Below are 14,857 nucleotides of genomic sequence, written 5' to 3' on the forward strand. Positions count from 1 at the left end.
CAGATAAAGATGTCATGTTCACCCTTGTAATGTATAGGTTGTATAAAAAAGCATATTTCACCCAAAATATCTAGCCCCTTGAAATAAAAAGTATCTGTCACTATTTTTCCAGTGAAATCCATGGATGTTATTTTATTTTAAATTTTACAGTGACATCCTTATAGACTACAGTTTAAACTTATTAATGCAGAGAATAAAAAATAATAAAAATGATTAACCAAAGCAGTTCTCAGTAATAGAATGCAAAGTAACAATGATTGGAGGATCTAAAATAATTTGTATAAATAGATAATATTGTTCCATGTAAATTAAGAAGAGTCTGGGCTAGGGTTAGGGAGGCTTTATGACTGTGGTCTGGTTCTTAAAGAATCCCATGTGTTCACCATGCAGCCTTACTTTTTCTTCAGACCTTATCTATTTGTGTTACTCTCCATGGGGATTATTCCCACAAGGATGTCATGTGAGGAGCAAGAACAGAAGATGAAAGATTCACTCTGTGTAGAGAGTTCATCTTTGGACCATTGCTTGTTTTGTCTCTTTCTAAGTCCAATTATTTTTGAAGTCCGTTAAATGCTGATGTCCTCATGGGAACATAGATGTTTGCTTAAAAGCCTACATACTCACATTAATGCTTCTGAACTGCTCCAGTATTATGTTGTTCTGATCATTTGCTTGTGAACAGGGGATCAAACGGGGGACGAGAGCATCACCCAAATGCTGAAAAGAGCCCATGACTGTAGGAAGACTGCTGAGAATGCAGCCAAAGCCCTGCTGATGAAATTGGACGGAAGCTGTGGGGGAGCCTATGCCGTTGCTGGCTGCAGTGCGCAGCCCTGGGAGAGCCTTTCTTCCAACAGTCATACCAGGTAATCATTGACCAGGTTAATCCCAGCATCTGGTTTTCTGAATGAATTATAGTTTGTTGATTTGCATTAGCTATCCATCCATCCTCCAACAACCTGTCAGATAGTATTGGTGCTTATTGGTAATTTTGGTGCTTATTATTGGTGCTTATTAGTATTATCAATAAATATATTATTGATGATAATAAATTTATCAATTTATTGCTAATAAATTATTCAGGGCTTCTGTGACCGAATTCTGTTCAGATTTTCAATAGGCTGTTTTCAAAAGATGCTTGTGGAGATTTGTTGCATGTGGTTCTGATCTATTTTGTAAAGAGTTAAACAATATCATTTATTTTGGTAATTTCTCTGCTATTTCTTTCTTTTTCCATTTCTGCTTCTCACTGAAACTTAAAGTATACACTACTATTTTTTTTTTAATCATATGGCATAGCAGTTAGGTGTTCATGCTGCTTTTTTTCTTGCTGGGAAATCCTTGTGAGGTCCAGCAGCCAGCTGTGTAGACTATTTAGCCATGACAAGTCACGTTGCCCAGGGTGCACCACGAGGAGGCTAGTCTACATTGCACCGAGTTGGGCTGAGAGAAAGTGACTGGCCCAATGTCACCCAGCTGGCTTTCACACCTAAGGCAGGACTAGAACTCACAGTCTCCTGGTTTCTTGTCCAGCACCTTAACCACTAGACCAAACTGGCTCTCTACACTACTGGTTCAGTGGTGTTATATGAAGACTTGGCAAGTTTTCAGTGAGTAAGAACCTGTTTTCTCCAAAGCTCTATGTTGACTGCGTAAATGAAGTCATTTGATATGTCTCCATTTGATGTTAAATTTGGTCAAGCAATATGTGGGATCAATTTGACATTTAGAACTGGAATTTATAAATATTATATACTTGCTAAGCCTCTGTACGTAGAGAATATTTTTAATGTATTGTGGATTGCTCAGCTTGGATATGTCATAGGATTTAATAATCATATTATTTAACTATTACATCTATGCACCTTCCTTGGGGATGATCTGGTAACATCCATGGATTCCTGTGGATGATCTTTCACTAGAAAACAGTAGAATTACACTGTTGAACTGTGCAACCACAGAACAGTATAAAAGATTGAGGCGCTTAGATTCTATGTGCCAAACTGTGTGCGTATATTGATACTCCAAATGTTGGGTATAATTCTTTTGTAAACTCTGTGAAGGAAATGGGAGAGCCTTTCTCCTTGGAAAAGACTTTTCATGTCAACGTGAATAATTCCCTCTGCTGTTTGAAACCCCTTAAAATGGGGTTTGTAATTGAAGTGTTGACCTGGGCTTAAATTCAGCATCAAAAATGAGCTACTGAATGTCAGATTCCCTAGCACATTATTGGGAACAAATGCTCAGGCAACCACTGGGGACAAGGAGGTTAAAGGCAATAAAAGGGAGCATTTGCAATAAAATGGGAAAAAGCAGCACAGAGGCTGCTGTTACGAGGCAGTGAATAAAATTAATAGCTAGAATTTCAATTTGCAGCCTCCCAGTCAGACTGCCTGTTCCTTTGTGAAAACAGACATAGATCTGTGGTGTATTAAGAAGTAATAATTGTTTTAAAGACAAAAGCTCAGCCTTGAAGCATGTACCTAAAAAGCACAATTGATTGAACTTGGAGGAAAATAAGATGCTAGGGATAAAGGGTGAAGTTATTATTTGATATGTAAACAAAACAGTATCATGAGACTAAAGTCTATTGGTAGCGTAAACTTTCAGGGACTAGAGGTTACTTTGTCAGATAAATATGGATTCTAATCCATATTATCTTCCATTCGTATCCTATAATAAATCTGTTTAAAATATTTCTTGCTAGAGATTATTAGAATTATCCCTTTGGAAATTGCTAGATATATAATATTAGAACACTAATTACAACCTAATCCTTCTGCTGCAAAAGAATTAAATCATCTCATTTCATAAAGAGGAATACAGTCTTCTGCATGCTAGCACTGAACTCTGCAGGTTTGAGATACATTTTATTTAATGTATTAGAAGGGTGCTCTTCTAGTACTTCTGTACCACTCATGTAATTCAAGTTCACCCTCAACTTTGGACTCCTGGAGGGTAACTTTGCGCAAGTCATTCGCAGTTCAACCAATCTTACAAGGTTGTTGTGGGAATTAAATGAAGGGAGACCCTAACCCTAACCCTTGAGCTGCTGCAGAAAAGGGATATATATCTAACAACTAGAAAGTGTATGTTTACTTTGTTTACAAGTACAGTTGATGTATAGGTGGCAACTAAATGCATCAACATTTGGTTGATCCGAAAAAAGGAGACCCTGCACATGCAGGAAAAATGCTAGGAAGAAAAAAAAAAATTGGGTGATGTAGAAGATCCTGAAAGAACCAAAAGGATCAGCAAGGTTACTCCTGAAACTTTCTGTAACTCTGAATTCATTTTTTGATACAGCATTACCACTGTACTCAGATAGTTACATATCCTAAAATGTACCCTCATAAATTCATGACCATTCACAAAAATTGTGATGATGTCCTTCCTACCCATCCACAGAGACCTGTTCTCACATGGGCATTAAAAATAGAATGATGTCACCTCCAAACTTCATTAGTAATATTTACTAGTCTGGCCTATTGGTCAACACTAGACAAGAAATAAAGCAAAGCTTGTCCTATCAAGGAACATATTGATCTATCCATATCCCAAAGCACATTTATGCTCTAGAACAGGGTTTCTCCATGGAACCCTAGGGTTCTTCAAGAGGTCACTAGGGGTTCCATGGGAGATCACGATTTATTTAAAAAAATTATTTGAAATTTGGGCAACTTCACTTTAGAGGCAAGTTTCATTCTTTATTTTCAGTTTAAGAACACTGTTAATGCATATATAAAGGCCTACACATGAAATGAATATAATAATTTTGTAATATCTGGCCTGTATTTGAGCCCGAATGTGCAGGGGTTCCCTGAGGCCTGAAAAATATTTCAAGGGTTCCTCCAGTGTCAAAAAGTTGAGAAAGATCTAGAAGGTGGAAAGAAAGTCATATGACCAAAATATTTTTTTGCTTCACTGTGTTTTTCTGCAACTGCAGCCAGTGTTCCTTACATTGTTTTTTTTTTCCTATTGTGGATCCATTCAGCCTCCTATGTCTTGTTAAACTTATTTTTAGATTTAGAATTGTCTGTATTACACCTGTTCCATAAAAGCATGATGCTGCCTTAACAAATAAGGAAATTGGCATAAAACATTATTGGTTAATAGAGGAATCCAAATTGAAAATGTGGGTTTGAGTCCATTAAAAGTATATTTGTGGAACTTATATTTATAAAACATGTTAAAAATATCTGCTGTAAATATATCTTCTGCTTCAGTATTTGACTCAGTCAGTTAAGGAATCAATGGAATTCAGAGTAGAATAGAGAACTGAATCTGTCCTCTGCTAATGGTTTGGATACAAATACAACCTTGTATTGATTTTTAAAGCCTGAGTAGAAATTGTTCCACTCAGACAAGCACTGTGATGTATTAGAAGCTTGCTATATTTCTGTCTGTTTAACAGATGGGAAACTCTTGCAACGTATGCCAATCTTAGGCAGTTTCAGGCTACATGTATTGAATTAACCTAATTGGCTTGAATTAGAGGAGCCTATAGGTGTGTAAAATCTGTTAAACTTTGCCACTTAGAGGGAAGCCAGTTGACTTGCAGTGACTAGAACAGAGACAATACAGGCAGGTTAGGAACCATTAATAGGAAATACTTAAAGTGACACAATGCAACATCACTGAAGTTATTGGAGAATATGTTCGCAATTACATTACCTGTTTTAAAAAATGTCACATTATAAGCTCTGATCTGTAGTCTATTCTGGAAAGAAACTAACATAGGACAACTTTGATGTAGTTAACCCCATATGAGGGCAGTCACATTATTCTAGCATGTTATGAATTTAGTAATATTACAGTATTTACCATAGCTTTTGGATAAAGAATGCAGGGAATAGGAAGATACCACAAGGGCTTATGTATGACAGTGCTATTTTCTGCTGCAGAGAAGCTGAAATTAATACCTCAGCAAATAATGCTTGAATCATGTTCCACCCCTGTTCTGCTCCTGAGATTAAAACTCAACTAAGGGATTGTCAAGCCTTATCCATTTTAATACAGATATGAGAATATAAAACCAGGATTCAGGACATTATAAGAGAAGTGTCAAGGTTGCATTTGTAATAGGCATGTTTGCACAGTCTAGGATCTAAGTTTGTTTTAGGAGTTTGCTCAGATTTTTAATCCAAAATAGTGTCAGTTCTTGTTTATATTCCTGGCATTTTGACTCTGTAATCATTGTCTATTGTCATTTGTGGTCTGTAGACACAAAAATACTCTAGGTTTACTTACGTAGAAAGAAGTAGATAGGCCATTTAGCTGAAATGTAAAAGTCCAGTTTGCTTCATAACTGTTCTAGCACACCTGATCTGCACAAGCATTACAAGTTTATCTCAGAATTGTTGTTTATGATTATGTATCTTGTATGTGCAAATTTATGGACTTTAAAAAAATGTGTCATGTTGATTTTTTTTTAATCCATTCAATTGTGTCCAATTTTTGGAGACTGCATGGACAAGTCCCTGCAAAATTCTTGGCAAGGATTTTCAGAAGTGATTAGTTGGGTGCTTCTAAAGGAAGGTTTCTAGCATTGCCTGTAATTGCTCATCTACTATAAGCTAAAAGTAGAATTCTCACTGATACTAATTGGGCATGGGGCTTGCTCTGATTCTTTTGATCTCCCTCCTCTCTCTCTTAGTGAATTAAAAGTTTGAGAGCCTTTTGAGGAAAATTAGAAGCTTTATTCAAGCCTATATATTTGAAAAGAGATCTTATTTATTTATTTCTCACATTTCTTTACCACCCATCTCACCAAGCAACACTGGGGGGGTCTACAATTCAATTAAAATAACAAGAGATTAAAATAATAAAAACAAGTACATCATAAAAATATAAACATAAAATATAAAATCACGGCTGGCCAAACAAACAATCTCAATAAAATTTCTCAGGGCCACGTCACGGTGCCAACCACCATCATGAATGACTGTCCCCCCTTCCACCCCAAGCAAGGTGGCACAGCCACATCTTGAGGCCATTACGGAAGGCTGGGAGTGGGGGCTTGCCTTATCTCTGGCGGTAGCTTATTCCAAAGGGCAGGAGCTATGGCAGAGAAGGCCCTCCTCCTGGACCCTGCCAGTCGACAATCTCTCATAGACAGGGTCCGTAACATGCCTTCTCTGCCTGACCGGGTGGGACAGGTCAGTGTGATAGAGGTGAAGTGGTCTCTCAGGTAACCTGGATCCATGCCATGTAGGGCTTTAAAGGTGATAACCAACACCTTGAATTGGACCCAGAAGCAAACTGGCACCCAATGCAGCTCACACAGCAAAGGTGTTATATGCGTCATCCTTGGGGCTTCTAAAACTGCTCACGTGGCCACATTCTGAACCAGCTGTAGCTTCTGGATGCTCTTCAAGGGTAGCCCCATGTAGACCGTGTTGCAATAATCTATATGGGTGATGACTAGGGCATGAATGACTGACTAGAGGGCTTCCTGATCCACGAAGGGGTGTAACTGGCACACAACACAAAATTGAGCAAAGGCTCCCCTGGCCACAGCTGCCACCTGCTCTTCAAGCAGGTTTTGTGAGTCCAGGAGAACCCCCAGGTTCTGCACCGGATCTGTCTGGGGCAGTGCAACCCCATTGAGAACCAAAGATGGTAAGTTCCCAGATGCCAAGGAGTCCCCAACCCACAGCCACTCTGTCTTACCAGGGTTCAACTGAAGCCTGTTGTTCCCCATCCAGACCCCTACAGCCTCCAGGCACCGAGAGAGGGTAGTCACAGCATCACTTAAGTCACCTGGGATGGAGGTGCATAATTGGTATCACCAGCATATTGATGATACCTCATCCCATGGTGATGGATGATCTCACCCAGTGGTTTGACATAGATGTTAAAAAGGAGCAAAGAGAGTACCAAACCCTGTGGCACCCTATAAAGAGGGGCCGCAGGCCGGATCTCCCGCTCCCTATCAACACAGATTGGGACCGGGCCCAGAGAAAGGAGGTGAACCAGTGCAAAACCGCACCACCCACCCCAACTCCCTGAGCCGACCCAAAAGGATACCATGGTCAATGGTATCGAAAGCCACTGAGAGGTTAAGAAGAGCAAAGATGGATGCACTGCCCCATCCCGCTCCTGCCAGAGATCATCCAAAAGTGCAACCAAAGCTGTTTCCATGCCATATCTGGGCCTGAAACCCAACTGAAAGGGATCCAGATAATCCGTTTCATCCAGGATCCTTTGGAGCTGCAATGCCACCACTTTCTCAACCATCTTCCCTAAAAAGGGGAAGTGGGAGACTGGACGAAAATCGTCCAGTACAGTGGGATCCAGTGATGGTTTCTTGAGAAGGGGGTGCACCAGTGCCTCTTTAAAGGTTGTTGGAAACGCTTCCTCCCTCAAGGATGAATTCACCATCACCTGGACCCACCCACATGTCACATCCCAAGCTGCCTTTACCAGGCAGGAGGACCATGGACCTAATTGGCAAGTGATGGTATTTACAGTCCGGAGGACCCTGTCTACTTCCTCAGGCCCAATGGGATCAAACTGTTCCCAGATACCTGGATAAGTACGTTCCCCGGACATCTCCACAGGCCATGCCGCATGCTTGGCATCCAACGTGGCACAAATCTGAGCGATTTTATCCTCCAGATGCCTAGAAAACTCCTGTGCATGGCCCTGTAGGTAGGTTACTAGACCCACCTTCCTCAATAGAGATTGGGTGATCTTAAACAGGGCCATGGGTGGCATTCTGCAGATGCAGTAAGAGCAGAGAAATATTGATGTTTCGCCGCTCTTACCACCACATGGTAGGCCTTGATAGCAGCTGTAGCTTGTGTTCAGTCAGATTCAGTCCTTGTCTTCCTCCAGCAGCGCTCTAGACGTCTCTTTAATCCTCTTCAGAACCCTCAGCTCTTCCATAAACCATGGGGAATGTCGGATTCGATGGGACAAGAGAGGTTGCATGGGCACAATCCTATCCAAGGCCCCGGCCACCTCCCTATTCCAGGCGGTAGCCAGGGCCTCTGCTGGACCATGCAGGAGATCCTCAGGTATAGCCCCAGCTCCCTTTGGAACCCCTTTGGGTCCATCAGTTGCTGGGGATAGACCAATTGAATGGGCCCTGCCTCCTGTGGAGGGGGACAGCATAAGAGAATCTCAATGCCACCAAGTCATGATCTGACCATGACAAAGGGGACAGATCTAACTCTCCCTTCAGACCACACTGCCACTGCTCTGACAAGAAAATCAAGTCTGGTGTGAGGCCACGGTCCCGAGTCAGGTCCTGAATAACCTGGGACAGGCCCACGGCTGCCATGGTGGCCATGAACTCCCAAGCCGCCTCTGAGGCATGCCCCAGGGATGGCAGGTTGATGTCCCCCAAGCCATAAGCCTGGGGAACTCAACCGCCAACCCAAGACAGCCTCTAGCAGCTCAGGCAGGGAGCTTGCTATGCAGCAAGGAGGCTGGTACAATAGCAACAATCCCAACAGTTCTCGGGAACCCAACTTCAGGAACAGGGTCTCACAACTGACCACGATACAAGATACAGTGGCAGGCAAAAATTTGGATACCCATGATCAAATGGTATATTTCAATGACTTCCTAAGCCAGATGTTGTTCAATGGGGTTCAAACACTACTGAGAATTGAATTCAGAGACTTCATACTTGGATGACATTATTTCTTCTAAAAAAAGGTGTTAGAACGTATTGACAGGAAGGTCTGAATTTCTGCATGGCATATTCATAGTTTTCTTATTTTGAATCTGTAAACCATTGTATATAAACTGTGAATTTGCCCCCTGATTTACAGAAAGATGATGTTAACTTTGTACTGTGCAGTGGTTGTGTCAACTTCTATTCAGATAGAGATTGATTGAAATATACAGGGGTACCTAAAGTTTTGCATACAACTGCATGTTTGCAACTTTCTAAATTTTCAATCAAGGCAAAGAGAATTTAAGAGAGAAAAGATGAAGTGATTTGTTAGCTGCTGCTTGTGATCACTAGACGAGTGAAGGGGCTGGCTGATGAAATTTGGATCATATAATGTTCCTACATGAAAAGAATAGCTCAAGGAAATCTGTATATTTCTGCCAATGCTTTCTGTTACTTCTAGGATAAGCATGCCTGGAAGTCTCTAGAAGTTTGGCAGGCTGTTTATTTGATGAACTTCTTTAAAATGTGAAGACAGTTTTGAGTTTAATAGGAAAAAAAAACAGGCTTAAATATAAAACCATGTCAGGTATGGCTACAGAAACTATTCATGGGTTATATGTCTTTTTTCCTTCCCTCTTTGTCTAAAATGGATGGAAAAATATTGCAGCCCAATGCACAAAATGATTAATTCCCTTGCTGATAACTGAGATCATCCAACATTCCAGACAGGCAGAGCTAATGGATGACTTAACCCCTACCCATCAGCTGATTACAGGTCCTCAAGAGAAAGCAGACAGCTTTGTTTCTGTACAAGGTTGTAGAAAATGCAGAGTTGTTTCCATCTCTTTTTGGTGGTGGTATAATTATGTTCAATAGAATATTAAGGAATGTGAATATTAAGGAATGACTAGTAGAATTACAATTAACTTCTACAAATCTTCTTTCTTAGGATGACTAGAATGGCAAATAACTGAAAAGAACTTATCTAGAAACTCTGGAACATATTAATATTTATTTGAAATCAAAATATGTACAAAGCAGGATCAAACTGGCTGTGTGTTCTAATTTGAGACTTATATGAAAAAAGGATATTGCATAAAAATTGACAGTGGACATAGGCAGCTAAATAACAAAGCCTTGCAGTGCTAGTTTCTTTTAGTGTTTTTAAGATACAATAGTTACTAAATCAAAAGCTCTGTAGACTTTTGGAAGAGAGTTCTATGTTAGCCAACTTCTGGCAGTTTTGTTTTAAGTTCAGGAAACTGTTCAAATATGTGTTTTTGTTTATATGAAGGAATATTATAAAATGTGAAAAACAACTATTTCTGAGTTTAAATCATACCAGAGTATAGATTATAGTGATTGTAGTATTAGTTTCAAATGGTGAAATGATAAACTGCTGGCTTCTCTTTTGGCAAATGTTCTATCAAGCCCACTTTTGTGCAATCTGACTTAAAAACTTTCCAAAGTCTTAAACAAAGTCTTACCCATCAATTAAGTAACTCATTGTGACTTCGCATTGTTTTAATGAAAAAATATTTTCTCAGTATCTACCTCAAGACATGTTTTTGTTGATTTCTTTATTTTATACACACAAGTGGATTATTTAGACCTATCATTCCTAAATGTGTTTTCCATTTTTTCCTAAGTACTACTAGTTCAACAGCAAGCAGCTGTGATACAGAGTTCACAAAGGAGGATGAACAAAGATTGAAGGACTACATTCAACAGCTGAAAAATGATAGAGCAGCTATTAAATTAACCATGCTGGAGCTGGAGAGCATCCATATTGACCCCCTCAGTTATGATGTCAAGCCTCGTGGAGACAGCCAAAGATTGGATCTAGAAAATGCTGTACTTATGCAGGAACTCATGGCAATGAAGGTATTTTATTTAATAGTTCCAGGCAAGGAATCCTTTTTATATAAAATTGATTTATTTTTAAACAACAACAATTTAACACAGATGAGGAGTGCCCTGTAGGGCACAAAGTAGACGTATGTTTTGTACCTAAGATTAGGAAGCCACTTCTTAATAGATACAGAATACGATAAGCCAATTATATAGAATTCTGTTGATTTGACATACCAGTTTGATATTCTGCTGTCTCCCCAACAGGAAGAAATGGCGGAACTGAAAGCACAGTTGTACTTGCTAGAAAAAGAGAAGAAAGCTCTAGAGCTGAAGCTGAGCAGTCGAGAAGCTCAAGAACAAGCATATTTGGTCCACATTGAGCACCTAAAGTCAGAAGTGGAAGAGCAAAAGGAACAGAGAATGAGATCTCTCAGCTCAGCTAGTAGCAACAGCAAGGACAAGTCAAGTAAGGTGAGTTACTGTCATGTATATTTGGATAGTAACAGATTAGGATTATTCAAACTTGTTCAAATTCAATTATCAAATGCTGGTGGGGAAGGTGGGGAGAACTGCTGCCTTTGGAGATAATGTTGCATCAATCCTTTTGCTGCAGTGGTTGCTCGTTCATTCTAGAACAATTTTAAGTTCTACCTTTGTTCTTTAAAAGTTTGGGGGACTACCTGTATCTGTATGAAGTTATGTATATTGTTAAGATCAACATTGCAAATTGGCTTACTGGTGCACTTCCAGGATGAATAAAACTGAGCACTAACAGTAGGAGCTAGTCCCTATCCTGTGGTATTACTTTCCTGTAATATATACAGGACTTCATACATACTATATTTAAGAGGATTTAAATCAATTTGTCTTGTCTCGTAAGTTTTAATAGCATTTGTGGATAGGTATTTTGAAAACTATTTACAGTTGTAATCAAAATTATTCAACCCCCATTGCAAATCAGGTTGATTGTCAAAATGTACAGACTTTCAGCTGTTTGCAATGAACAAATCAAACAAAAGCAACTGAAATAGCTCAACACAATGAATGCTTCAAGTGGTGTCCCCAAATTCAACTGAAAATGCAACTTATAATGACTTCTCCAGTCTCAAAATTATTCAACCCCTTCATGGCAAGCATCTTCAGGACATAGTAGAGCACCCTTTTGCTGTTATGACCTGCTGCAAACAAGATGCATAGCCAGACACCAGCTTCTGGCAGTGTTCCTGAAGAATCTTAGCCCATTCCTCGTGAGCAACGGCCTCCAGTTCAGTAATATTCTTGGGTTCGCATGCTGCAACCACCTTCTTCAAATCCCACTAGAGATTTTCTATGGGGTTCAAGTCAGGTGACTGTGATGGCCACTGTAGAATCTTCCAGGACTTCTTCTGCATCCAAGCCTTAGTGGAATTTGAGGCATGCTTGGGATCATTGTGCTTTGGAAGATCCAATGACACCCAAGCTTCAGCTTCCTTACAGACAGCATGATGTTTTCTCCTAGGATTTCCTGATACTTCAATGAATCCATCTTGCCATCCACACGCTGCAGGTTTCCAGTGCCAGAGGATGCAAAGCAGCCCCAGAGCATCAGTGAGCCACCACCATGCTTAACTGTAGGCAGAGTGTTCTTTTCAGCGTATGCTTCATTTTTCTTCCTCCAGACATACCGCTGATCCACCAGGCCGAAAAGTTCCAGTTTTGTTTCATCGCTCCACAGAATCTCAAAACTTCAGTGGCTTATTTATATGATTTTGAGCACATTGGAGCTGACTTTTCTTACACTTTTGGGTCAGTAGTGGTATATGTCTTGGAGTTCTGGCATGGAAACCTTCTGTGTTTAGTACACGCCTTACTGTGCTCACTGAAACTTCAGTGCCTGTTGCCACCAAGTGTTGCTACCAGTCTTTTGCAGTCACTTGAGGGTTTCTCTCCACCTGCCTTCTCAGAAATCTGGTTGCAGCCATTGATAGCTTCCTTTTTCTGCCCTGTCCAGGTAGTGTCACCACTGTTCCTTTAACTTTGAACTTGCAAACTATACTTCCAATGGTGTCTCTAGGAAGATTCAGTGCCTTCGCTATCTTTTTGTATCCTGCTCCTTGTTTGTGAAGGGCGATGGTCTCTTCTCTTACCTTTTTGGACCATTCTTTTACTTAGCCATACTGTATTTCTAACATGCAGTCAAATGTGACACTCAACAAGCCCCTAGCCACTTCAGGTATTTCATGTGTTCCAGCTCAAGCACACCTGGTGCAACTAATGACGCCCTTGATTAGTTGCATCAGGTGTGCTTGAGACAACACCTGTTTTGCATACTGTATGTGTGCTGTTGTGACGGATTCTCTTCAAGTGGTTGAATAATTTGAGACTGGAGAAGTCATTATAAGTTGCATTTTCAGTTGAATCTGGGGACACCACTTGAAGCATTCATTGTGTTGAGCTATTTCAATTGCTTTTCTTTGACTTGTTCATTGCAAACAGCTGACAGTCTGTACATTTTGACAATCAACCTGATTTGCAATGGGGGTTGAATAATTTTGATTACAACTGTATATCTGTTACTATTTTATTATGTTTTATACTGTTTTTATTTGGGAAGATTATAACCTTGAAAGAGATTAAAACGGAGCAAGTGACTGATAGTATGATAATAAAGATAGCTCTTTATTATTACTATTAACTTTTTAAAATATGCCTGGATTTTTTAATAATTCTATCTTGTCTTGATTTAATTTGCAGGAGTGCACAGATGGCACATCAGTATCATTAACACTAGCTGAGCTCAAATCTTACAGTGAAAGTGAGCTGACTACAGAATTGGCAAATGCACTCAGACGGTAAGCGAGATGCATTCCTCCCCCTCCCCCTCCTGAACAGAAAGGTGTTAATAAATCTGTGAGTTTATAGCGACCTTTAAATTACTCAGATGTTTTGCAATTATTTAGTTTTTGAAGTATCCATTTTCTCATTTCATATTCTGAAATGCTCATCTACATGTCCCTCAGGTTTTCACAACATCTATAAACCAGGAGATTAATTATTGCTGTTAATTCCCATAACATACATGAGAACTCTAGAGGACAGAGTAGCTGACTAAGTTAATGAAAGATCACTAGGGAGACATGGCAAATTCAGAAATGGCATTCCAGAATTATCTCTGTGAGTTAAGATCCATGCAAGAATAGGCTTCCTAATTTTACATTAACAATAGTACAAGAAATAACTAAATGAAAAAAGAGAATGTCAGGAGTACTTCTCATCACACGAAGTCTTGATGATTCTCCTAAACTGCATTCCAATACTGACCAGAGTGAAACAATTTAATTATCTTACTTAATTATGCATTATAGTAGAGTAATCTGGTCAATCATTTTATTACTCTTAATGCATCAGGGAACTACTTGCCAGCAGCTTGATTGTTTTAACTGTCATGGTGATAACTTTGACTGTTGTACCTAAAGGATGAGAAAGTAGTTGCTGGTATGTTCATACTAAGATTTGTATGCCATGGCCTGATTGGTTAAGGGCATACCACAATATACCTATGTAACTCCTCTATTATGAGAGCTGCAGTGTTACTACAGTTGTCCTCATTTAGCGACTACCTCATTTAGTGATTGTCTCCTCCCAGGAACATCTGCCTGTCAGTTAAGCTCAGGTAGGGTATGGTTGATCCAGATCCTGTGTGGGTCATGTGATCTGGAGGGAGGGGGTTAGAATGGAACAGTAAGCAGCATTCCAAGCTGCTACCCAACTGCCGCTCCCATAGAGATATTTTGGGGAATTTTTTCCTGCATTTTTTTCACTGCCAGCCTCAACCAGATCCAGCTCACATTTTAACTCAATCTTTCTTTTGCTGACTTCTGCCATCATCACATCAAATTTTTTCCCATTCTGTTGGTGAATGGACAGAGTCTGTACTTTCTAACATCGGTTTGGGTTGGAAATAATAAAAGAAGTGGCAGGATTAGAAGAGATGTCAGCTGGAATCAAAATAGGCTGAGACATTAAGAACTTGAATACGCAGATAACACTACTCTGTTAGCCTTATGGAAATAAAAATGGAAAGTGAAATTCTTGAGTTAATGTTAAGTATAAGAAGACAAAGGTACTATCAGCCAGCATGCTTAATGAATCCCTAGTACCATGGTCTGCAAGAAGAACCAACCATTTAGTCTTAGTCCAAGACTGACTCTTCCCTTGTTCTGCTTGTTTAGCAATGGAACACATGATATTAGTGGATGATAGATTTAAAAAAAAACTACTATGCTTGGCAAGGTTGTAGAAAGTAGGAGAGGAAGTCAACAGATAAGGTGGATGGACAAGATCAAAGAGACTACTGGAATATCCTTGGAATTGCTGAGTCAAGTCCAACTCAGT

At 39.8% G+C, this 14,857-nt stretch overlaps 1 protein-coding gene across 1 annotated transcript in view; it reads left to right on the forward strand.

The window, feature by feature from the left end:
• LOC134491526 (colorectal mutant cancer protein) overlaps nucleotides 1-14,857 on the forward strand; it is a 157,136-nt gene that overhangs the window by 129,771 nt on the left and 12,508 nt on the right. The window contains exons 12-15 of the mRNA XM_063295337.1: nucleotides 683-866; nucleotides 10,279-10,513; nucleotides 10,748-10,954; nucleotides 13,217-13,314. Of these exons, the coding sequence (XP_063151407.1) occupies nucleotides 683-866; nucleotides 10,279-10,513; nucleotides 10,748-10,954; nucleotides 13,217-13,314 (724 nt within the window). The remainder of the gene's footprint in view (nucleotides 1-682; nucleotides 867-10,278; nucleotides 10,514-10,747; nucleotides 10,955-13,216; nucleotides 13,315-14,857) is intronic.

This window comes from Candoia aspera, chromosome 2, assembly GCF_035149785.1.
Source record: "Candoia aspera isolate rCanAsp1 chromosome 2, rCanAsp1.hap2, whole genome shotgun sequence".
Lineage (NCBI taxonomy): Eukaryota > Metazoa > Chordata > Lepidosauria > Squamata > Boidae > Candoia > Candoia aspera.